We start from the raw sequence: 23104 nt of genomic DNA on the forward strand, positions 1-23104 counted from the left end.
TCTTTATTAAGACATAGTCTGAGTGTGTGCCAAATGCCATGCTTGTATCATCAATGGCATTATCGACCAAATAATTCTCCTATCTGCCCAACTATATCCTTAAATCCCCTGGACGCCTCAAGCAAACTCGTGTTCAACATTGACAAAGAAGACATGTTGCCCTCCACGATTAACAGAAAACATTAGTTTGTAATTCTTTATCTTGAGTGTAACTTAAGTTTCTCGTTAATAATACACCCTTCTTTTTTATCTAAATCGATTTTAAACTGAAACACTTGTCCAAATAGTTTCGTAATAACTCCTCATGAGAATGACTTGAAATGCACTTATTTGGCACGTTAACGAACTTTCTTTCTTCTCAAAATTACCAAAATAGCCTTAAATGTTCAGCTGGTTTATACATTGTACTTGTTTACTACACCCTAGCAACCGCGTGCGGATCTGCAAAATGGCGTCCTGCTCGGATACCAGATCCGCTACAAGGACCGCGACTCGCCGTTCCAGACCATATCAATCCCCGTGGAGACTGGTTACATCGAGAGCTACACGCTGAAACACCTGAGGAAGTTTGGGGAATATACCATCCAGCTGGCCGGCTACAACCGCAAGGGCATGGGCCCCTGGTCGCCGGAGAGGAATATATTTACACTAGAAGACGGTGAGAAACTGGGGCTGAGAATATATCTCAATAAGGGAGAGAGAGAGAATGATGTCATTTGCGAGCTTCCTTTTAAAACTGTTACCCAATGCATCCTTTTAATGGGTATGGCCAGCATTAACCTGTGGCCAGCATGAAATGGCTTGACAAGGTTAAGACCATGTTAAGCTGATTTAAAGTATTTTCTTTAAGAGTTGGGGAAAAGCATACTCGAACTCAGAAATATCTTGTTCCAATTTGACAAAAAGCTGCAGAAAGCAGAAAATATTTGGAATTAAATGTGCTTCGAAAACTCATTTGAAAACAGTCACAATACAAGAACTGTTACACTTGACGTTTGGCAAGTAACCTGTTTTCACTAGGTAAATAATCTTCTGGCTGAACAAGTTTCTATGCTTAGCAACTGAATGAAATAGGCCTCTGGTGTTTTCCCGAAATATCAGACTAAAGGACAGGGTATATGATCTAGTTTCAGTGGTGTAGTCGAGTCCACCTCAACCGAGTCCGACCCGAGCCGAGTCCACGAAGGCTCGAGTCCGGCTGAAGTCCAAGTCCAAATTGTCAAGTCAGAGCCAAGTCAGAGTCCAGTCGCGCAAGGATTTTTATGGCAGAACACGTGCGCACACGAGTACACTGAGAATACAGTGACTGTCAAATTATTTTACAGCCTATAGTAAGGAATCTACAAAAAGATATTAACAGACGCGGAACCGTTTTTAAAACAATTTAAACTTTGTTTTCTCACGTGCAAATGAACTCGAGTCTGCACCCGAGTCTCCGTCGCTGACTAGTTTACTGGAAGCAAAGATATTAGGTTACACGGGAGGATTTTTTTTCTTGCAGTACCAAGCGAGCCACCCCGCACCGTAAACGCCATACCGACTGGGCCAACCAGCATCATAGTCATGTGGGACAGTCCCGCCTCCGAAGATTCACTCAACGGCATCCTGCAAGGGTATCGGATCTACTACGAGCCCGTCAGGGAGGACGAAGGTAGGCTATATCTGCATTTGTCTTTCGTTTGGGACAACTTGGGATAGGTTTCTTGGGATAGGATTCTTTGGGATAAATCCCAAGAATAAACTTATCTTTAAAGTGGTCTTTGGAAGAACATGGGTATTAGGTCGATCTTTCGATAGGTTTTAGGAGAAAGGGTCAGACATTACTGATCGAAAATTGTTGTTGTATTTTTTACTAATTACTGGTTTGGCGGATGCAGCTTTAACAGTAGTGTATTTTCTGCTAACAAACTTGAGCCCACAAACTTGTTGGGTTTTCTAGATGAAACTGATACGCAGGTCTACGAGACTCTTGACCTCACCGCGCACATCTACAATCTGCAGAAGTTCACCAACTACAGCGTGGAGGTGGTGGCGTACACGAGGGTAGGGGAAGGAGTGAGAAGCCCCATTAAGTACGTCCGAACACAGGAAGACCGTGAGTACACCAATTCCATGCTCAGACAAGTCTATGTGACGTTTGGTAGAAGTTTGTTCAACAATGTATACACATTTCACATTTTCTATATTATGGAAGGCCCAAACACTCAAGCTCATTTGATGTCATTTTCTTCTTCAAGATACCAATCCTTTGACCTGTTTCCATGGTTCCTCTTTCATATACCAGTTCCTGGTGCCCCTGCTGATATCAAGGCATATGCTGCCTCGCCTACCAGCGTCATGGTTGCTTGGTTACCGCCCCTCTCCATCAATGGCATCCTCCTGCACTATTACCTCAACGTGAAGTTTATGGAAGGAGAGAACGAGGTAGGCACTCCATTGTTGAAAGAGAGGCTCCTAGCTGCAGTGGTTCTTAAACAAATCCGTGTATGCCTAAATAGCCATTAAATTGTAAACGCTTAGCAGCCCAAATAGTTAGTTAGGATTTTTGTTGTTGCAAGGACAGCCTCGTTGCAGTGTTCCAAAATGGCGATTTCGTGGAAAGAGCTAGCTCCATTGTGAACTACAAAATTGATGTAATATCATAGGGAATATTGGATGAGTTTGGTAAGAAAATTAGTAGTGTTGTGGATACACAAAAAGACGAATATTGCAAAACTAAAAAGAGCAAAGCATCTTGTATTGCTTGTTTCGGTATGTTCTGGGTTTTCAAAATCTGGTGAAGTAATTCTGTTCATGGCAATATTCATTATTGAAGTGTGGTTATCAGTACAACAAAGCAGAAGATCTGAAAAGCTCTGAGAGTTTTGATTGGTGGGAGGGGGTACTTTGATCAATCGACGCTGGCTGAACATAGAATTAGCCATGCCAACGACAATTACGTTTTTACACCATATTAAGTTCGAAGCATTTAACATGTTTTTGTAATAATTATATTCCTGATGTATGAAGGAAAGCAAAGTGTTAAGTAACAGTCCGTTTGTTGGGGTCACAGGTCACCAGAGAGTTGGAACTTGACCCGGATGTACATCACTACATGGTCAACGACCTGGAGACCAATCACGAATACGACTTTTGGGTCCGGGGCAAGACCGTCATAGGGAAAGGGGAGTCTAGCCGCGTCGCTACAGAAATCCCCATGACTAGAGGTAATAATGGGAGCTTAATTGAGCATGTCAATTAACATAATGTCTTGTTAACGTTGCCTGTTGTCTTAAGACAAACCAACTCACTTGTTATCCCGGAGGTCACGGGCACAAGTATCACTGCAGTCAAGTTTCTAAATACTGATTGAAAAGTAAACCCGTTAGTGTTGTTTAATTGATGTTTTACTCTGTTTAAATTTCTGTATGATGCAATCTTTGGCTGTCGATTTTTTGCCAATGTACATCTTTCATTGTGATTCTACATTTGGCTGATCTGTGCCGTGATTTTGGTACAAAATGAGTGTTTTCTTGGTTGGTTCAAAAGCTAGGTAACTTCCTGTCCAAATATCAATACATTGTCTTTCTTTCATCTTGTTGCTCACTGTAGTTCCTGCTCGAGTCATGTCTTTCTCCAAGATGATAACCACGACCTGGAAGGATGACGTCACGATGGACTGCCTGGCCGTAGGGGAGCCAACGCCCACCATTGAGTGGAAAAGAAATCGGTAAAAAAAAACGTTTTGATCACAATTTGAGGAACTGCGGATTTTATTGCCTGGGAAGATGATATGTCACCCAAATTTTATCGGAGAACTAATCACAAGCACTTGCATATTGCATGTACATTGTGAGTGATAACTTATTCTCGCGAAGGAAATATTTCTGTGCTCAGCCTCGCAGCTGCAAATAGCTGGACTCTTGTTTAGGATAAAGACTTGTTGGATGCTTGATATTTTTCTCAGATTACGACTCTGGAGCACCTGTCTTTCTGAAAGTGTTTACCTGGCTCTAATTTCTCCGTCTGACACTTTTCGTCAGTGATCGTTGGCTTTTTGATTTCCAACGGCATGCGGTGGAACTCTCAAAACCCAAAAAGCGCACTCGATTCCGAGTTTCAGTTTTCGAGTTTAATGAAATATATCTCTACATAAGGTACTTACATTCAACAACAAAACACCAACAACATTTCAAATCCAAGTTGTTTCTGTGCTACCGAATTTCAGATCAGTTCTGGAGCAGAACGAGCGAATGCAAGTCCTCTCCAACGGCTCCCTGACGATCCGGAACGTCCAGCCATCCAACGCGGGCAACTACTCCTGCAGGGCGTCCAACATGTGGGGAGCACCTGACGAAATCACGGTGGCTCTGTACGTCGTAGGTAAGTCTGCGTTCCTTTGGGTTACGGGATCTCTAGGCACGAGGTCGATTCCACGTTGCATTTGAGTTAATCCCCAGCCTCCCTAAAGCGGTGCTCTTGTAGGTGGTGGGTAATCTCTGCGCCTTGCCTCTTGGAATGCCTGGTGATTTGTTTTGATCCCTTCCTGACTTTACAAAGCAAAATGGGATTAGATGCTGTCTTCCCAGTTGAATGTAGGCCTATGGTCACCGCACAATACTTCTAGCCTTTTCTTCTTCGTGTGTTTCAAAGGTTCTCCACTTGAGTTGATCCCAGAATGCACTGTTCGAACTTTGACCTATCACCTCCCCGTGACACGCATGCGTGCATGTAATCACTAGAAAGAACACACTCCCTCAGTAAACTTGCCCCACGTTCATAATAAGATAACCTTATATCCCATCCCAGTACATGTTCTGCATGAAAGGAATCACCGATCACCTGACTCATTCCCCATGTTTATTTTGACCTTTGACCTAACATTATTCAATGAGAACTCTTTGCACATGAATTGAGACCTTATGAATGTTCCGGATTATACGTAGTAGAATATCAAATTCTGCCATTAAGAAAACACTCCACTTTTTTGTCAATGAAACTGAAGTCAGATATATCAAAAGTTAAAGACAGGCCAGCCTCGGCACGAATTTTAGTGTCGTTGGCTAATTGGCTGATTTAAAAGAGCTCTGCCTCACTGTTGTACTCACTGTATCATGGATGGACAGCAGTAATTGTGGTAAACTATCTTGCTTGGGGTGATTTAAGCATGGTGATATTCTAGTCATTTTAAAACCGGCATTTGAAATGGAAGATTATGCACTTGCACTCCAATCCATTTTTACCGTTTTTATCAGAGCACTTTATAGGTCAAACCACGCCTTTTCCAAAAACAACCCAAGCCTTTTCCTTTTCTGGGCAGGAACAAAATGAGTAAGGGATGAAGTTGCATATATAATTAAAATGGTGCCCCTTTTCCATTATGCACTGCATGACCATGATAGTTAAAACCTATGTTTAACATGAAGAATTGATGATGTTTCTTTGTTATAATTATTTGTGCCATTTTAGATACAATGTCATTGTTAAGTCCCCGAGAGTGTGTAGTGTCGTTTTGGAAAGTTTGAAGATGTTGACTTCTCTGTCCCGCAATGTTAACAGTTGATTGTTTTAATGTGTATGTTCTTGATTATGTTTCCATGATGTGATGTCAATTGTTGAACTAGAGGAAACAGAAAATTAAAAAAAATAAAAAGAGATATTTCTGTACTTTCCTCGAAGAACCAATAAATCTTTCGATCATGAAGTTTTTGATGATTCTTTTGTTGAAGACACTTTTATGGTTTGCGTTTATGTTTATTTTGCCCGACTACTGTCGTTTGTTAGTCGTTAATGTTGTCTAGTGTATTCTAATGTTGTTAGTTACATCATGTCCTTTGTTTCGTCAGTAACTGAATGAAACCTCTTCTTTTTTGTTTCCCGCCTGATCTGCATGTATTTGCATACATTAACTGAAACGATTTTGTTACCCTGATGACGTAATGCACGCAATAGTCCGTCGGCCAATCGGATGTAAGTACATCGTGACGCACGGCACGATACTCGTCATGCTTTGGGCATTAAAGAATGTATATGTAACGCTTTATATCACAGTCATAACATTCGACGATTAGCATGCATGTATATTTATTGTTTACGATGAAGGCTTGTTGATGGTGCATGATTTAGACTAGATGGTGATAGTGTTTCTGTGATGTTGTTTCATGTAGTTGACTTAATGATCAAAGTAAATTCTTTCGAAACTTCGTCTGGCTGTTTTTCGCATTTCGACATAGAAAAATAATGAACCGCCAATTTAAGGTTTTTCAGCCACAACACAGATTTCGTAAAGACGTTGGTGGAGCCACTTTAAAGCTCTAAAATACACACAAGTGCATATTGTGTATTAAAATACAGTTTTTAAAGTGCTTTATATGTTGTGTATTTTATGCATCATTTTACCAGCTTCAATTGAGGTGTTACTGTATTTTCGTGATGCCAAATTTGTTGCGTACTAACCGGTTATTCAAACAAAGCACTGGATTTGGTGAAATTATTGTTCGTTAGATGTGAAAGAGCAATTGGTGGAATGTGGCTTTCTGTAGAGTTATATGAGATCTGAATACGCAATGGTCATATTTGTGCCACTCCTGACACGAACATATATGAAGCTTCAACTAGAAAATTCGTTTTCCGTAAAAGAAAGAAAGAAAGGATCAGACTAAGGAAAGGTACAATGATGGCCATGGCGTGGGGAACGTCTTTACTGTATTTGTAGCCCTTTTCGGTGACATTGGGAGTAGTACCTTCTTTGGAATGAGTTTCACGAATCAAATGGTGTTAATCTTTTGATGAGGGAAAAGTTAACCTGAAACAAATTAAACCTTTTTCCATATGATATTCTGGAAGACATAAAGTGAGATTCGCATTCTCAATCCCCGTCTTCCTTGGAATTTGAATGACCGTGCCGGGCGTTTTGATCAAAATCGAAGACTGAATTTATTCTCGTACCATTTCAAAAAAATCAATTTGTGGCTAATTAGGCCCCACCTTTGATCAGACTTCAGAAATGATATCATTCGTGAAACCCATTCTGACTTCAGCACCAGAAACACCAATCCCCGAAAGTGATTATTGAAATACACCCCGATTCTTGGAGTTGTGGGAACTTGGGTGACCTATTTCAAAGTTACATTTAGTTGGGATGTTTGGATGATAAAATAATTTACTTTTGGTTCTAGGCCTGTCTTGTGGGTAAGTATGCATGTCAGGTAACTTTTAATATATCTCGGTGCACAGTATGTTGGTAGAATGCGTATAGACTTTTATTGTGTAGTATTGATATTACTGGCATCATTAATGCCATCCAACTGGAAATAATGTTGTTACTTGCACAAATACATAGCCACATGTTTGATCATTCCAGAAAATTGAAACACGTGGCGTTGGAACGTAAGTGTTTGAAAAATCGCAAAAGAGGTACCAAACAAAATACAGGGCGAGTCAGAAAGATTGGTACTCGATTTCTCAAAAAAGAAATAACTTTTTTTTTTAAACAGGGGGTCAAAATAGTACATGATAGGAAATTCCTATTAATCAGTTGTCATCTGGTGAAATTGACAACGCGATACGACAAAATGTCTGAAAGTTACAATGTTTCGAAAACAAATAGATGAAAACAAAGTTCTCCACGGAATACACAATGTGCAAAGACATGCTGGTTTTTACTACAGGCTGGTTGTGAATGACGTACGCACATAAACGGAATCATCAATCATTCTCATTCATGTGAAAGGAATAGCAAAATGAGATTGAAATGGTTTCAGAAAACTGTATTTATGTCAAATGTTTGTAATCTATCAGCTCTGCAATAATCAGAAACATTGTTCAATAAACAATGCGATATTCAAAGTCTGACATTTAAGTCTGATTCAGTTATCCGTAGAAACAGATAGATTTTCATGAATTTTTGGGGGAAAACTATGTATTTCCTGAACCACACAATCCAAATTGATGAAACAAAACTAGATGATTGTTAAAACCTTGTAGTTTGTGTTTCTTTCTTTAAATTGCTTTATACTTGTCTTTAAGTTGACGGGAAAAAAACCTTTTTACAGCACACCCAACTGTCTGACTCGCCCTGTTTTCCAAGCAGCGTCTTGGAACTTTAATGAGAGACACAGGGGAATTTATTTTTGTGCTGCTTTGAGTTATTAATGCTGGTTTTACATGATTCTCCCCTAGCTCCCCCGTATGCACCCATTCTGTCGGTGGGTGCTCGGACGGCCAACTCGATTGAGATCAACTGGCGGTCGGGAGGAAACGGCGGAAGTCCGATACTGGGTAAGTCTTCGGAATGATGAGTCAAACGTTTTGGCCGAGTACACTAATCGTTACCAGGCAAGTTAACCTTAGACATGCCTCCTTATAAGGAGAAGACATAGTTATTTTTTTTTCAAATAGTTATTTTGTCAATATTAAGTTGTACACAAAGTTTGGCCAGGTAGTGCAAAGTTTTAGTTCATTTAACCGATTTTGTGTTGTGTTGTGTACATATAGCTTTATTTATGTAATCCTTAAACAAATCCTAAGAAAACACTTGTATTTGTAAATATTAATGTTAGTCGTATGTTTCACCAATGTTCGTTTTCCTGATTCGATTTACTTTGCTCAACACTATTTAATAATATTTGATGTATACAGGGCCAAAATGGAAACCAATTTTAAAGTGTTTGGGTATATACCCTGGGTAAAGAAATGGAATAAATAGAAAAACGAAACATCTAAGAACGAGGGATTTGCACAAATGTAATTACTGCGCTGAGGTTATTATCTACTTAACTGTTATCTCTGGCGATTTAATTAGCAGCATTATGTTTGAACTTTTGAATTCAAGGCGTAACATGCAACGACAACAAAACGGATGTACACTGTAAACTAATGCTCAATACAGGTAATCAACTTGTTCCTTAATTGTTATCCGTGAAACACTCTTTTCTCGACGTGTTTTAGCATATCAATTGAACTTCAAGAGGGAGCATGAGCAATCATGGACGCGGGTCAACATCAACTCCACGCTAAGGAGCTACCGGGTCACCGATGTCCTCTGCGGGACACCGTACACGTTTTTCATGACTGCCGAGAACAAACTTGGGGTGGGCAAGCCGAGTGAGGAGCGGGAGGTGCGAACGACGGGAGAAAGTAAGTTATGTTATACTGTGTATCAACCAAAATCCACCTGCCACAGGCGGATTTGCGGTAACCATTGTTTTACACCACCCTCGCGTGAATGGTGTGGCCATTTGAGGGGCCCATACACTGGATACACTGCAATTCTTGTAATTTGTATTCCATTTATAAATTGTATTTGTAATCTTCATGTTGCCATTTTAAGGGCGTTTTTTGGTGCCTTTTGGTGTATGCTAATACGAATTTCCACATTCATGAGCAAAATTGTGAGGCCAATTCAATGCAGAAATTTTAGATTCACATCTGCTTCAATTCGGTAAAAAAAGTCACCAGCATTTAAGGGCTTTGCTGTGAATGTTTTTCTGCTTTCTGTGGATCATTATCGTTGCAGTATATGACAGTATGACTGTGAGAAAACAGTCGTGCACAAATGTTTTCAAGAAGCAGGATTTTAAATTTACAATTTGAAGAGAAAAAAGCCTAACCTAAAGAGTGTGTTCCTGTATTGAAATCACAGCAACAACGCCCTCAGTTATCAGGAAAAGCGTGAAACATTTTGAATGTTTATAAAAGTGCCCTTTGCAAATGACCAGTGGAAAACGTGCTTCCGGGAAACTTTAAACAGGAATGGTGTATCTGTAACAAATGAGCACAACACTAAGTGAAACACAAACCTGGAAGTATTATATAGGTTGGTTTCTATGACCAAACAGGTAACAGCGTTTACGGTATTGCTTGATATTGATGGGGTTTTTTTCGGATTGTCATTTTCAGTTCCCATACCGCCCTCAACCGACAAGATTGCTCCGTACTCAAACGCAACCAGCATTACCTTAGTCCTGAGTAGCTGGGGCACCGGCGGATGCCCGATCCGTTCCTACAGCATCCAGTACCAGCACTTCGGAGACGAGAACTGGGTACCAGTCTCCAGTAACATACCGCCCTCCACGGCCAGGTACATGGTGGAGGAGTTGCACCCAGTGTCGTGGTACGTGTTTCGGGTCACGGCCGTCAACGGCGCCGGGCCGAGCGTGTACGAGTTCCGCATAGCCACAACTGCCTACGGGGGAGGTAAGTTGCGAGGTTTATAAAACTGTCAATCTAATAAGGAACATGTCTTCGAATTTTCAATTTATTTGGATTTTTTCTTCCATTACATTACAGATGCTTTAATTTTCCTGCTTTTTTATTTGACCTTCTCGATCCACTGAGAGAGTCTTTAATTTTTCTGTCTGTTCTCTAAATGCAATTTCATATTTGGCAGCTTTCATTTCAAGGAAAAGTTGATAAAACCCAATAACCTCGTCACATTTTGTCATATTTATGTTTTTTGAGCCTGTAAAATCATTACAGGATTATTCACTTAGCCCGGCTCTTCTTTAAAGCCTACTCAGAACTGAACATGAATTTTGAACCGCTAAGTAAAGTTATAAAATTACATTTCATATTTGAAAATGATTGGCCAATTTGAATTGGCTGTGTCTTATGTGCATGTAATAGACTGGGATGAGTTAATTTCAAAATGAGAAAACGACAGTTGGTTTGTATCTTATGAAAAACAACACATTGATATTGTTATTCTGTTCTACATGGGCTCTTAGAATTAGCTAGGTTACTTAAGAACTTAGAATCATTTGCAATATTCCAAAGTAACCTACCGAATTATTATCAAAACGCTTACTTGGATTAAAGATCCTATACTGCTCCACAAAACGTGAAGTTATTCCGTCTGGCTTGTCATTTAGAAAACAAAAAACACGAACTGCAGGTGATTTCCAACGATCAAGTCACATGCGTTCTTTCAGAAAAACGAAAACAATTCACACACATCCCTATGTGATTTGTTTTCGTGATCTGTGGACAGGATTTTAAAGCTTGGGTTGTGTTCAACTTGAAAAGTACATGCGTGATTTAAATGATTCTTGTACTAAAAGAAAGCTTATGGACTGAGCTTTCACGTCCTAGATTTTGAAAGTGCTACATGTAGAACTTCACTAAAAAAATTGGTCCCGACATTTGGATTTCTATTTTTTTTACTCATACCGTATGCCTTTAAAGACTAGCCTATTCATAACATTCACTACCAATCCTAGGTACTGCTGCACCCATCGATGTCAAAGTGGACCAGAGCACCGACGACAACCAGCTCCTGTTCTACGAGAACCCTCTGCTCTTCGGCCCGGTCCTGGGCGGCATCACCCTGCTGCTCATCATCCTCTTCATCGGTCTCTTCGTCTTTAGCTCCCGCAAGCACCGCAAGGCCGTGCTGAAGAAGGCGGCCGTCAAGGAGGCCGAGACCACGCGACTGGAGAATAACAATTTCCCCACCAAGTATGCACTACTTTCATCACATTATGTCGTATTGTCGTATTTGACCATCTCGCGCCTACCACATCAATAGACCATTATCATGTTGCAGCCATTTGAGTTTTTTCCCATTCAAATCAATGTAACCAAAGCAAGGCTGAAAGGAAAAATAGTCTGGTTCCTTCTTGCACAAAAACAATATATATCAGTACTGTTGTTGGATGCAGGGAACATGACTGAAAATAGTGGAAGCATGATATTAAGGTCTATTGCAGCAAATCAAGAGTCTCCTTTACCAAAACTAGGACCTTGCCATCTCCATCCTATTGCCTCATTTGATGTTTTCATGATAGTTCCTGTTATAAACACCGCCACAAAAAGGTCCACACTCATTGGAGCGGTCATAATTTTAAATCTGATCCTCTTAAGATGTCAATATATATAACCTTTGTGGAATTTTATAAGCTACCTTTTGATACACCGTTTGCTACCAAAGACAGTAAATCGTACAAGATTGACAACGGTTTATGAAAAATGATGCAGTTTGAAAAGTTTGCATAACGATCATATTCAAAATTATGGCCCCTCCAATGAGTGTGGATTTTCGTTTTTGCGGTATTTAGTTCACTTATCTTGACAAAAAAATGAACTCAATCGATGAGAGTAAATCCAGCTTAATAAAACCCCAGCTTCCAACCCAATCCAATAAACAAAATTAAAATTAGCATTCAAACCGAGGTTTTGATTGTTAAGCCATTGTATGAATTGAGGACATATTTGTTTGATTCCTCTCAGCATTCACCGGGGCCCTCGGTTTCAGTGGGCCCTCGGTTTCAATATCATTTCAAATTCGTCTATCCGATCCAACCGAAAACTATCTATTCAATCCAAACACTTTACAACTCAGCATTAACCTATAGCCTACAATAATTCCAGCTTTTCTGTCCAAGAAACACATCTTAGTATAACCGTGTTTTTTATTAAAATTCGGCAGTTTTACACAAACGACGCGACCGTTAACATAATATACTTTTCTTTCTTATTTTTAGTGGCCGGAGATATTTCCGCACGATGGAGGGCGCACTAGCATCCGAGCAGGAGCCATTCTTGAACGGGGGCGTGGCCCCAATCAACAACCTGAGCAGCATTACTGGGGCGACGCCCTGGGTTTTCAACAGCAACTCTGACTTCGGTAGGAATCTTCAAACGGAGTCTCAGTTTTCTTTTGTCAAAATTTAGTTAACCTTTTTGCATGTTTCTTCCTTGCCTGTCCAAAAACAAGACTAAATCTTGTGCCACCGAAATCAAGCACAAGAGGTTATAGTCATCGAATATTTTGTTTCCCGCAGATGTTGAGGTTCTAGAGGGCGCCGTCGGAGGTGACCCCTACTTGACCTACAATCCCGACGACTCGTCGGATGTGCTCTTCCCAAGCATGAGTACCTTCCGATCCACGGGGTCCGATGACGTCAGCCTTGGCGACCTGGGACCGCATGGTGGCGCTGCAGCCGGCGGCGACAGACTGTACGACCTGCCGCCTGATTCTGAATACATAGGTATTAAAAATTGATGAAGAAAACACAGTGGCGTTAATGTCATGCTCTTCTATATTTGATGACTGGCCTTTTAAAATTGAACCTATTCGAGTGTCGCTTTGTTCATAAGTGGACTCAACTTGAAATCAATTTGTTGTGTACATCATTTCACTTGGCCGGCCCATCAAACTTCAATTTGATCCATAATCTGTTGAAAATCTCGCCGCTATTGAAAACTCTGGTAGGTGTGTACATATTAACTCACACATGGTCTTAGGTATGGAGCTTGTCCAAAAAGTGGTGCGGCGACGCGGCTTTTTTTTTTTTACCCGACTTTTTTGCTTCAAATGTCGGCTGATGACTTCAAATGGTGCCCGACTAAACTTAGTGCAAATATATGGGAGTCCAGAGAGGCCACATGAGGCTTATTCTCGATCATAACCCCATCTAAAAACACGTTGAAATTGCACAGCAGCAGAATTCCAGTCAAACCAGTGAGTTTGGTGGTTTTGAGACATCATCTTTCATTGAAAAAAAAACTTTTTCATTTTGCCGACGCGCATGGCTACGGCGATGCGCGCGCATACCAGAAACCGGAGACTTTTTTTTTTGGCCTTAGATTAGTTCATGCATTTTTAACACAAATCATAGCAATTTTTTTGGTTAAGATTTGGGACTGCAATTGATTCCCGCCTGTCGGGAACACGTCGCAGAGGTTGAAATCTTTCCACTCTTGTGATTGTTGATTTTTTTTAGCACCAACTGTTGCCAACCGTCTTAATATCGTCGCAGTTACACTCAGGTCGCACAAAAATCGGCGAGTAGTTTGTTCCCGACGGTCTTAGCTCAGGCAAAGCTACAATCCTGGCTAAATCTCGCTGGGCCCCTAAACCCCCCAGCCCCCGCTCAATGTCACTCATGACGCGGTCTGTGCTCCATCAGCTGGCGAGAACAACTTTGACCGGGAGAGTGGGGGAGTGGGTGACCTTGTGTCCCAACCATTTTGGCCCGGTGTCACGGTCTCACTTCTCCGGCGTGCTAGCTTCTCCGGGTGGATTCGGCGGATAATTGAGCACGTTACAGTGCACGTTACATGAGCACGATTCATGCTCATGTGTCCACTGTGCTTACTTTTCCTAGGGCTGTATTCTGAAGTCTACCAAGCCCATTAATAACACAGTGAGGGACAGCCAAGAATGTGTTATGTAACACTTCCTGTGGGTCAAGTCATTCCATGGTCTTGCAAGCATTCTGATTTGTGTTCCCAGCGTACGTCATGCATGTGTGTGTGTTCATGGAGGAATAATTAAGAACGAACTCCTTGGTCCGTGTTCCTTGCTCGTTCGTGGTCCATTTTGTCTTTATTATTGCAACCATGGCTTAAAATAAATGTGCATTTCAAGTCTTTTTTGTTATTGGGAGTTAATAGTGCGTGCCACGAAAATTCTGGATTGGACTGGTACCCTGTAACCATTCATACAAATAAGATCTTACGTGCACAAGTACAACCCCGAAGAACTCAGCACACTAATACAGCGACGAAAATGTTCACTACTGCGCAATTTTGTGCATGCGTGTTGAAGCGAAATTTCCCTTTTGGAGAAGCTAGCACGCCGGAGAAGTGAGACCGTGACACCGGATTGCAGATCCTGAAAAGTCAGATCGTTGAGGGTACCTTAAACCTGATTCGTATTTTGTGAGGTGGCTTTATAAAACCAAATGAAATCCGTATGCTAGGATTTGTTGTTTTTCCTTTCCTTTTCAAAGTTGCCCCTGGTAATCGTGCGTCCATGTCCTCCAGTCACGACTACGCATGCCTAGACGACATCCGACCCCACATGGTTCCCGCCGTGCCTAATCGCCCGCAGAATGTGTACTGCGGGACACCAGCGGGGACAACCCGCCAAACTCCTCCCCACACGCCGGGCGGTGCCTCCCACGGTAGAAGACGAGGTAAAAAAAAACAACCAAATATCATTCTTAAAGGGTCCATGAAACGATTTATTCTGAGGAACACATTTTGTGCAACATTATACTCCTCTTAAATGTATGAAAACTTGAATTTGACTTCCCTTTTTGTTTAATTTTTATTAAGAAGTGCACTTCTTGAAACATTAAAAAATATTCCATGCTTCCCGGACAACAGACTGAGGGAAGACATTTTCAGTTGAGGGGTTTTCAATTCAAATTGTGAACCAAACATTTGCTCATTAAAAAAAAACTTTAAGATTAAGGGTTGCTCATTGGCTTACTGCCATGTACTTCAAACCAACGAATCACCATAGAAAAGACAATTTACGGCAGCAAAACATCCAAAATTCCAGTAATTTTTTTGTGCTGTAACATTGAGGCTTCTGCTCGGAATGACATCACAGTTATTGCTCATGAATATGGACATTCGCATTAGCATTTTAAAAAAATGTACCAAAACAAACATTGAAAATAAGGTTTAATGGGAAAGAAAGTTACATTTCCAAGGATTGCATTTAAAAAAATGACATTGCATGGGCCCTTTCAGGCAAACACTTGTATAAAACATTATGTTAGAAGAAACTATGATTTAGGAGCACAACCACCTAATAGTGTTGATAATATATTTTTCAATTAACGATAAATTTCATCTCAAGTTGTTCATTAACAAATATCATGCCAACAAAAGAGCTTCTTGATTAAAGATTAATTTGTGTCTACAACACTTCCATTTTGTGATTTTATAATATTTCTTGGTTTTTCTTTAGTCACGTCCAAGCGAGGCAGTCAAGCCTCCATCTGCACCACCGCCTCCGTGAGCGAGGAGCTGGCCTCGGCCTACGAGAACGCCATCCAGATCGAGCGGGCTCGCAGACGCCGCCCTCCCTCGGTTACCTCCCCGAGCGCATTGTCGCACCCGGAGAACTACGACTACTCTACGGCCAGCGACATCGAGGCCGGCATACGGCACTTCACAGCCTCCCCGCCCCTCCCGTCCGTGCCGGAGAGGTCGGACAGCTACATTCCGCACCGTACTGTGTCGTACGTCAAAGAGGGTGAGAACAATATTGACAGCTCAATTCAGTTACTTTCAGAGGTTACTTTTATTCAGTTGTTTTTCATACAGGGCGGGTCAATAAGAAAGTGTCCGAATTTGAAAAACATTTTAAAATATTTGGCTTACTCCATTTCAAAAAAATAGGAATAAAGTACACCTTGTTACTCTGACAATTTCACGCATTTTGCATACTCTATTCCAGGGTTATATTTCAATAAAAAAGATCATAAAACTGGGCTGACCACCACCGATCATTTACCGTTCTACGAACTGATGAATGCCTGTTGGGTACAATGAAACATGGACGTTTTCCCACCTCGATGATTGAACGAGAACTGGCGAAGGAAAATATGCAACAATCGCCATCAATATTTAAGAAAAAAAAGTTAACTTGTGCCTCATACTCAAAACACAAAATCTGACAGTAAAAATAATGTTTCTGTCTTGATTTCAACATGAAAATTTTATTTGCGTTCGAATGCCTGTGTGTAATCTATTATTCTTACTCAGCTCAATAGCACCCAATGGCATTCCGTGGACAGCTATAAAAATGGTTTCTCTTAGTAAAACATGCATATTATCTGATTGCATGGATCAATTTCAGTAATTCTTTTTTCAGATGAGTGGACGAACATGCGCTTTTAAGAAATACTTCATTGGTGTATCAAATTTGATTGGTGTATCTCTTTTATCCGGGTCACTTTCGTTTTGACTCGCCCAGTAGGCACTCAGGTTTGCTAAACACAGAAAGGCTTGATAACGACAATATATTACCAACTGAACATTTGGAAAGCAATATCGAATGACATCCCATTCGACTCAGTGAGTCCATAGGTGTCGCCAGAACAGTTTAAATGGGGGTCGTGACAAACCAACGCCTCTGCGCGGTCCCTCGTCGTAGAGGATCACAACATCTGCCTCAATGCCCCATAGAAATGTTTTTCAAGACGGAGAGCATCGGGGTGTACGTAATCCTGCAGGTGTTGGTACTGAAATCGTGTGGCTGAAAAGAGCCGTTCGGTCTTCATTGGATAATCGACAGCTGAAGGAGTTTTTTGGGTTTATATTTATGGGTTGACCTTTGCAAACTTAATAATATGAGCAATGGAATGTAGCGAGAGAAGAAAACAAGTTTATTCTCACCCACAATCTTCTACTTTCTACTATTTTACACTTTCCTTTGACATGTAATATCATCACTGGTCGTCGATATTTATCAGCACGAGATTTTCCTCAAAAAAGAAAACCTCAATGCATGTTCTCAGGTTCCTTATTGCCAAGATGAAAACGCCACTTTGCTGAAGGAACACATTTTTTAAGAGGAACACTTTCGGTGAATGAGGGTCCAAGGTGAAACAACAAATCCAGTTGAAACCAGTTCCAGTGGAATTTGCTTTGAGCTGGTTTTGATCTGGCTTTCATTCATTCGTTCATTCATATTTATTTCCACTTAATCATTTTGAAGGGAAAACGTTTAGACAAAAACAAAATAAACGGATAAGATCAAGCAGTGGGCTTCTTCAAAAAGCAAGCTTGTCAAGTGGAGAAGTCTATTATGTGTAGCACAAAAATATATATCATGATAGATAATAATTACATTACTATTTACACAACGATTAGGTTTAACTGGTTACTGGTTAAACACCAGTTATATACAGTTTATACCAGTTCAAACCCGTCACCAATTTCCAGCTAAACTAGGGCCAGTTGAAACCCGTTGAACTAGTTGCAACTGGAATTTGCACCTTGGGGTTTCCTAGATGGTTATTGTGACACAGATCGACAATTGATCAATGCTCATTGTTCACTGCCTGTCTGATTATAAAGTAGAAACAGAAGCTATTCTCTTGTTGTACAATCTCTTAGTAAAACCAATCTTTCTTCCTCTAGGTGCCCGGCCTAGGGAGTACAATCGCCGGGTCAGCACCACCTCTCCCCACCCGAGCGAGACCAGCGAGTCGGAGCAGGACCGGGGCCGGTTCCACGCCCAGGTGTACCGGCCGTCCCGCTACAAGGCCAACAGACGGGGCAGGAAAGGTTACATGGCCTCCAGGCCGGTGATCAGAGCCAGCAGGGGACCCGCGAGGAGACAGCGACAGTAAGTTGCTTTTTGCCCACGGGATGTTAGAATTGAAGTCACCGTCCGCCATATTACAATTCCAAGATCAACAGATTTGTTAAGAAAAACAGCTAATTTTTATTGGCATGTACACTTTTTACTCAACGAATTATTTGTTTGTTAAAAAAAATGAAAACAACATATCTTTTTCATAAAGACGAATCCATTATAATTATTTTGAATAATGTGAGTGGTTGAAACTGGTCCCTCCCCACATTCGAATGGGGGGGGGGGATTGGGAACCAGCGCGTAGCTTCACTATGGCCAACGAGCTATCCAGATTAAGTGGTTGGCTAAGAGTTGCCGCTTCGTGACGCATGGTACGCTTGAACGTCATCGGCACATGAAACGTCGCCGTAATTGGTTCCCGGTTGTACATTGCAATACGTGCGGCTGTTGATAACCGACGATAGGTACAAATAGTCAGAGAAGTGTAAGTGTCAGTTTTAACCAACTCGGTTTTAAGCTGTACTTATTACCAGTATTGTAGTACTCGTACTCGTACTTGTTTTGGTACTCGTACTTGTACTTTTTTTGGTACTCGTACTCGTACTCATGAAAATTTATTCGTACTCGTACTTGCAAGAACAAAATTATCCGTACTTGCACTCGTACTTGTACTCCAGTACTTTTTTTTTAGTACTCGTACTCGTACTAATGAAAATGTACTCGTATTCGTGTTCTCAAGAGAAAATATTACCCGTACTCGTACTCGTACTAATGACAAAATCCTCGTGCTTGTACTCTTGCAAATTTCTTCTGCAAGAATTTAAAACAATTTTTGAGCTACAATAACATGCAAGAAAAGAACCAGATTTATACTGTTTGGAAGGCTTCTGCATTTTGTTTAATGCCTAGTTCGACAGCAAAAATCCCTTGAAAACACGTGACTCATTGAAATTTGGTCCTACATTTTGAAAGTCCTCGTAATTGTACTCGTACTCCTACTCAAATACATTTGTTGGTACTTGTGCTAAATCTTATGAATAAGTAATGCGGTACCCGCTGCTATGTATATCAGATTCGAACCAGCCAAGCGATGGTCGAGTGGTCGGTGGTAAGATTTCTGCACTAGAAAGCAGGAGGTCGTGGGTTCGGTCCCACCCGAGTGAATTTTCCAACTTTCACTCGTCGGTGAAGGGCAAAACCTAAAAATACTTGTACTATACTCATGGAAGCAAAATCGCCTTGTACTTGTACTCATAACAAATAACTCGTACTCGTACTACTCGTCTACAACAATGCCTAGGCCTAATACTATGCAAACAATCTGATTTCAAAGCAATACGAAACACTACTAAACCATGGTATCTATACAAAAAGTAGGGGTCGGAAGTGGGAAAAAAAATACGAATCCACATTATCCACTTTTGAGATGGCCTCTTCGCTTGAATAACCCCTTGGAAGCTATTATTTACGGCTGATTTCAGCGGTAAGATAGTGCCCCTTTCCACCTGCCCCCACCTATCCCATTTGGCTAAGATTTCACGTCAAGAATCTGTACTCAAAAGCACTTTCCCCGAAGCAGAGGGCGATTGTCCACACTTTGAGTGGCGTGTTGATTTAATATCGACTTTTGCAGGGAAAGGCCTTTCAATATATAAAAAAAAAACACCACTGCATCCTCGTAGTGAAAGCTTAACTGGATTTTGTACGCGTATTAGCTCCACGCCGGATTTCGTGGGTTGTTGGCGCGGATTATTGAATTAGTTAAGCGTCATTGATTTCAGATGTTTTTTTTTTACTGCCATTCAAAGACAGTTTAGAAAAGAAAACAACTGACCTCTCGGTTATGTGTTCAATTTGAGAAATTGAAGAAACTTGCTCTCACATTCAACCATTTTTGTTCGACTACCGGTACGACGTTTAACACGAGAAAAGCTCAAGGTAAATCCAAAATTCAAAGAAGGTTTAATTAAAATCCAACCAAAAGCGGCCTCTTCGTTCAAGCTAATCATCCTAGTTGTTGGCGCTTTCAACACCTGTTTTGATACTGATTGCAGAAGTAATCAGCTCCATATTTGAAAACTGGGTCGATGTTAATATAGAAGAGTTATTAAGCTGGCAAGGGTTTGTTGGATTGTCTATACGGTGATCATGGTGATGAAAGGGAGGTTTGTGATGGAAGTCATGATTGTAATTATGGTGATGAAAGTCACGATTGTGATCATGGTGATAAAAGTGATGATTGTGATTACGGTGATGAAAAGCATGATTGTGAATGTGTTAATGAAAGTCATGATTGTGATAATGGTGATGAAAGTCATGATTGTGATTATGGCGATGAAAGTCACGATTGTGATAATGGTGATTAAAGTCATGACTGTGATTTTAGTGATGAAACTCATAATTGTGATTATGGCGATGAAAGTCATGATTGTGATCATGGTGATAAAAGTCATCGTGATTATGGCGATGAAACTCATGATTGTGATTATGGTGATGAAAGTCGTGATTGTGATTGTGGTAATGAAGGTCCTGATTGTGATTATGGTGATGAAAGTCATGATTGTGATCATGGTGATAAAAGCCATGACTGTGATTGTGGTGACGAAAGTCATGATTGTGATTGTGGTAATGAAAGTCGTGATTGTGATTGTGGTAATGAAGGTGCTGATTGTGATTATGGTGATGAAAGTCATGATTGTGATCATGGTGATAAAAGCCATGACTGTGATTGTGGTGACGAAAGTCATGATTGTGATTGTGGTAATGAAGGTTCTGATTGTGATTATGCTGATGAAAGTCATGATTATGATCATGGTGATAAAATCCATGATTGTGATTGTGGTGACGAAAGTCATGATTGTGATTATGGTGATGAAAGTCATGATTGTGATTATGGTGATGAAAGTCATGATTGTGATTATGATGATGAAAGTAATGACTGTTATTATGGTGATGAAAGTCATGATTGTGATTATGTTGATGAAAGTCATGATTGTGATTAAGGTGATGAAAGTCATGATTCTGTTTATGGTGATGAAAGTCATGATTATGATTATGGTGATGAAAGTCATGATTGTGATTATGGTGATGAAAGTCATGATTGTGATTATGGTGTGACGTTGATGTACACTGAGTCAGCCTGATGGAAGGAAAATGTCATTTTACCATGAATTAAAAAGTGGACCTTTTCATGTCTAATAAACAGTTGATTACCGAGTCCATAACCTACTTTCACTTGTGAATTAGACTTGTGTCAGCCTGACCTTGCCAAAAATATGATTTCATTGATCGTGTAAAACTCAAATGTCAATCGCGAGGAAAAACAGTGGACCTGCGGACGATTGTTCTGGGGTGTGTTTTTTTTGGGGGGAGGGGGCTTTACCCCCCCCCCCCCCAAAAAAAAAATCCCCCCACCCCCCCCCCCCCCCCCCCCCCCCCCCCCACCCTCTGCCTACGGGCATGTGGGTGACATTGCTCTTTTCAAACTTTCGTCCTTAAAAGAGAAGAAACCAATAGTCACATGTATTGTCTGGACATCTAACCGTAGATTCGACAGCCGCAGCAGCACGCCCAGCTCGAGTTCGCCGGATTTCAGCGGATCGCGGCGTCAGATCGGCGTGCGGCACGACCCGTCCAGCCCGTCCGAGGGGTACATCTCGCTCCCCTACGACAGCTTCAGCGCAGCCCCTAGCGGCGTGACGGACAGTGACACGGAGCCGAGATGGAAGGGGTACCATTACAGGCGGAAACCACGGGAAAAGGGTGAGCGAAATAAATATATTCCCAATTTTTGTGTGTGTATGTGTTTTCACTGACCAAGTTGCTCCAAACCAGTGTTAAACTTAGCAGCATATATTAGGAGGCTCTGAATCCTGGCCAATTAAAAACATAATCGATCTTGGTAGTTTAGATTTATATGTTAGACCTAAGATTTAACAAAATGTGAAAGTACAAATGTACAGTTTTATATTTGGGTTTTTCGATAAATTGTGGGTCTAAGGTGTGACATTTCTGCAGTCCCTGTTAGGTAGTTTGTAATTTGCTACTCAAGTATCATTAAAACTGACCTAAACAAGTATGTTATTCGTTGGGGAGGTAGTGTGCTCATCACTCTCGGGAAAGACTGCATTATGAGGAGTGCAACAGAATTATAAAATCATAAGTGTCATAACAGGGACAGAAAACAAAGTGGACCCCATTTTATATAATGACCAATTTAGACATGACAAAAACGATGGAACAGTCTGTGGTTTCATTATTGATTCTGGTTGTATGTTTTGCTCGTATTGTGGGAGTATTACTCACACCAGTGTGCATTTGGGCTATTGTTCTCGAATCGAAGTCTTTAATCAATGAAACTTCATTTTTTTGGCTTAATTTGTAAGGTTCCATGAGCGAGCCCGAGCGATGGTTCGCCAAGAAGCCGCCCCTCCCACCGGCCCATCGGCAGTCGGCCACGCCCATCCCCAAAGTGATCCACCCGGACACCAAGTACCACGTCCCAAACTACTCCATTGTGAACAAGGACCGGACGATATACGCCGAACAGAGGTGGGGCAGCAGGGAGCAGCCCAGGTGGAAAGAGGACGTGATCAATGCAGGAGACTGCAACCCCCAAGTGGGGTCGGACGACCCTCATTTGGGGCAGGAGACCAATTCGGACAAGTCTTCGTTTCCTTCCTGCTCGCCCCCGCCGCCTCCACCTCCCCCCATGCGGAGGCACAGCCCGGACGGCAACGACCACTGCACGGAGGAGATTGAAATCCACGTGCTGTCCTCCACGACATCTACAGACTCGCCATCCAATTACAGGGACGAGTTTACTATTGTATAACCAAGGATTTTAATATAATCAACGGTTTACCTAGGGAGTTAGCCAGCAATTAATGGACGGTGACGACCACTGCACGGAGGAGATTGAAATCCACGTGCTGTCCTCCACGACATCTACAGACTCGCCATCCAATTACAGGGACGAGTTTACTATTGTATAACCAATGATTTTACTCTTATCAACGGTTTACCTAACTAGTTAACCAGCAATTTATGGACGGTAGCGAT

The 23104-nt window shown here is 41.3% G+C and overlaps 1 protein-coding gene across 2 annotated transcripts in view; it reads left to right on the forward strand.

Annotated features, from left to right (window-relative positions):
- The window catches only part of LOC119735698 (Down syndrome cell adhesion molecule homolog), a 75850-nt gene extending 52746 nt beyond the window's left edge, over positions 1-23104 (forward strand). The window contains exons 16-34 of one of the 2 annotated variants that reach the window (XM_038209553.1): positions 427-658; positions 1502-1651; positions 1940-2095; positions 2285-2424; positions 3053-3206; positions 3592-3709; positions 4208-4362; positions 5932-5949; positions 8161-8259; positions 8929-9117; positions 9880-10176; positions 11199-11436; positions 12462-12604; positions 12762-12968; positions 14715-14900; positions 15686-15973; positions 17866-18073; positions 21591-21805; positions 22429-23104. In XM_038209553.1, coding sequence (XP_038065481.1) covers positions 427-658; positions 1502-1651; positions 1940-2095; positions 2285-2424; positions 3053-3206; positions 3592-3709; positions 4208-4362; positions 5932-5949; positions 8161-8259; positions 8929-9117; positions 9880-10176; positions 11199-11436; positions 12462-12604; positions 12762-12968; positions 14715-14900; positions 15686-15973; positions 17866-18073; positions 21591-21805; positions 22429-22877 — 3642 coding nt within the window. In that variant the 3' untranslated portion in view covers positions 22878-23104. The remainder of the gene's footprint in view (positions 1-426; positions 659-1501; positions 1652-1939; positions 2096-2284; positions 2425-3052; positions 3207-3591; positions 3710-4207; positions 4363-5931; positions 5950-8160; positions 8260-8928; positions 9118-9879; positions 10177-11198; positions 11437-12461; positions 12605-12761; positions 12969-14714; positions 14901-15685; positions 15974-17865; positions 18074-21590; positions 21806-22428) is intronic. The other variant, XM_038209554.1, reaches the window with a different exon arrangement.

The sequence above is a fragment of the Patiria miniata genome, unplaced genomic scaffold (genome assembly GCF_015706575.1).
Source record: "Patiria miniata isolate m_02_andy unplaced genomic scaffold, ASM1570657v1 HiC_scaffold_29, whole genome shotgun sequence".
NCBI classification, from domain to species: Eukaryota; Metazoa; Echinodermata; class Asteroidea; order Valvatida; family Asterinidae; genus Patiria; species Patiria miniata.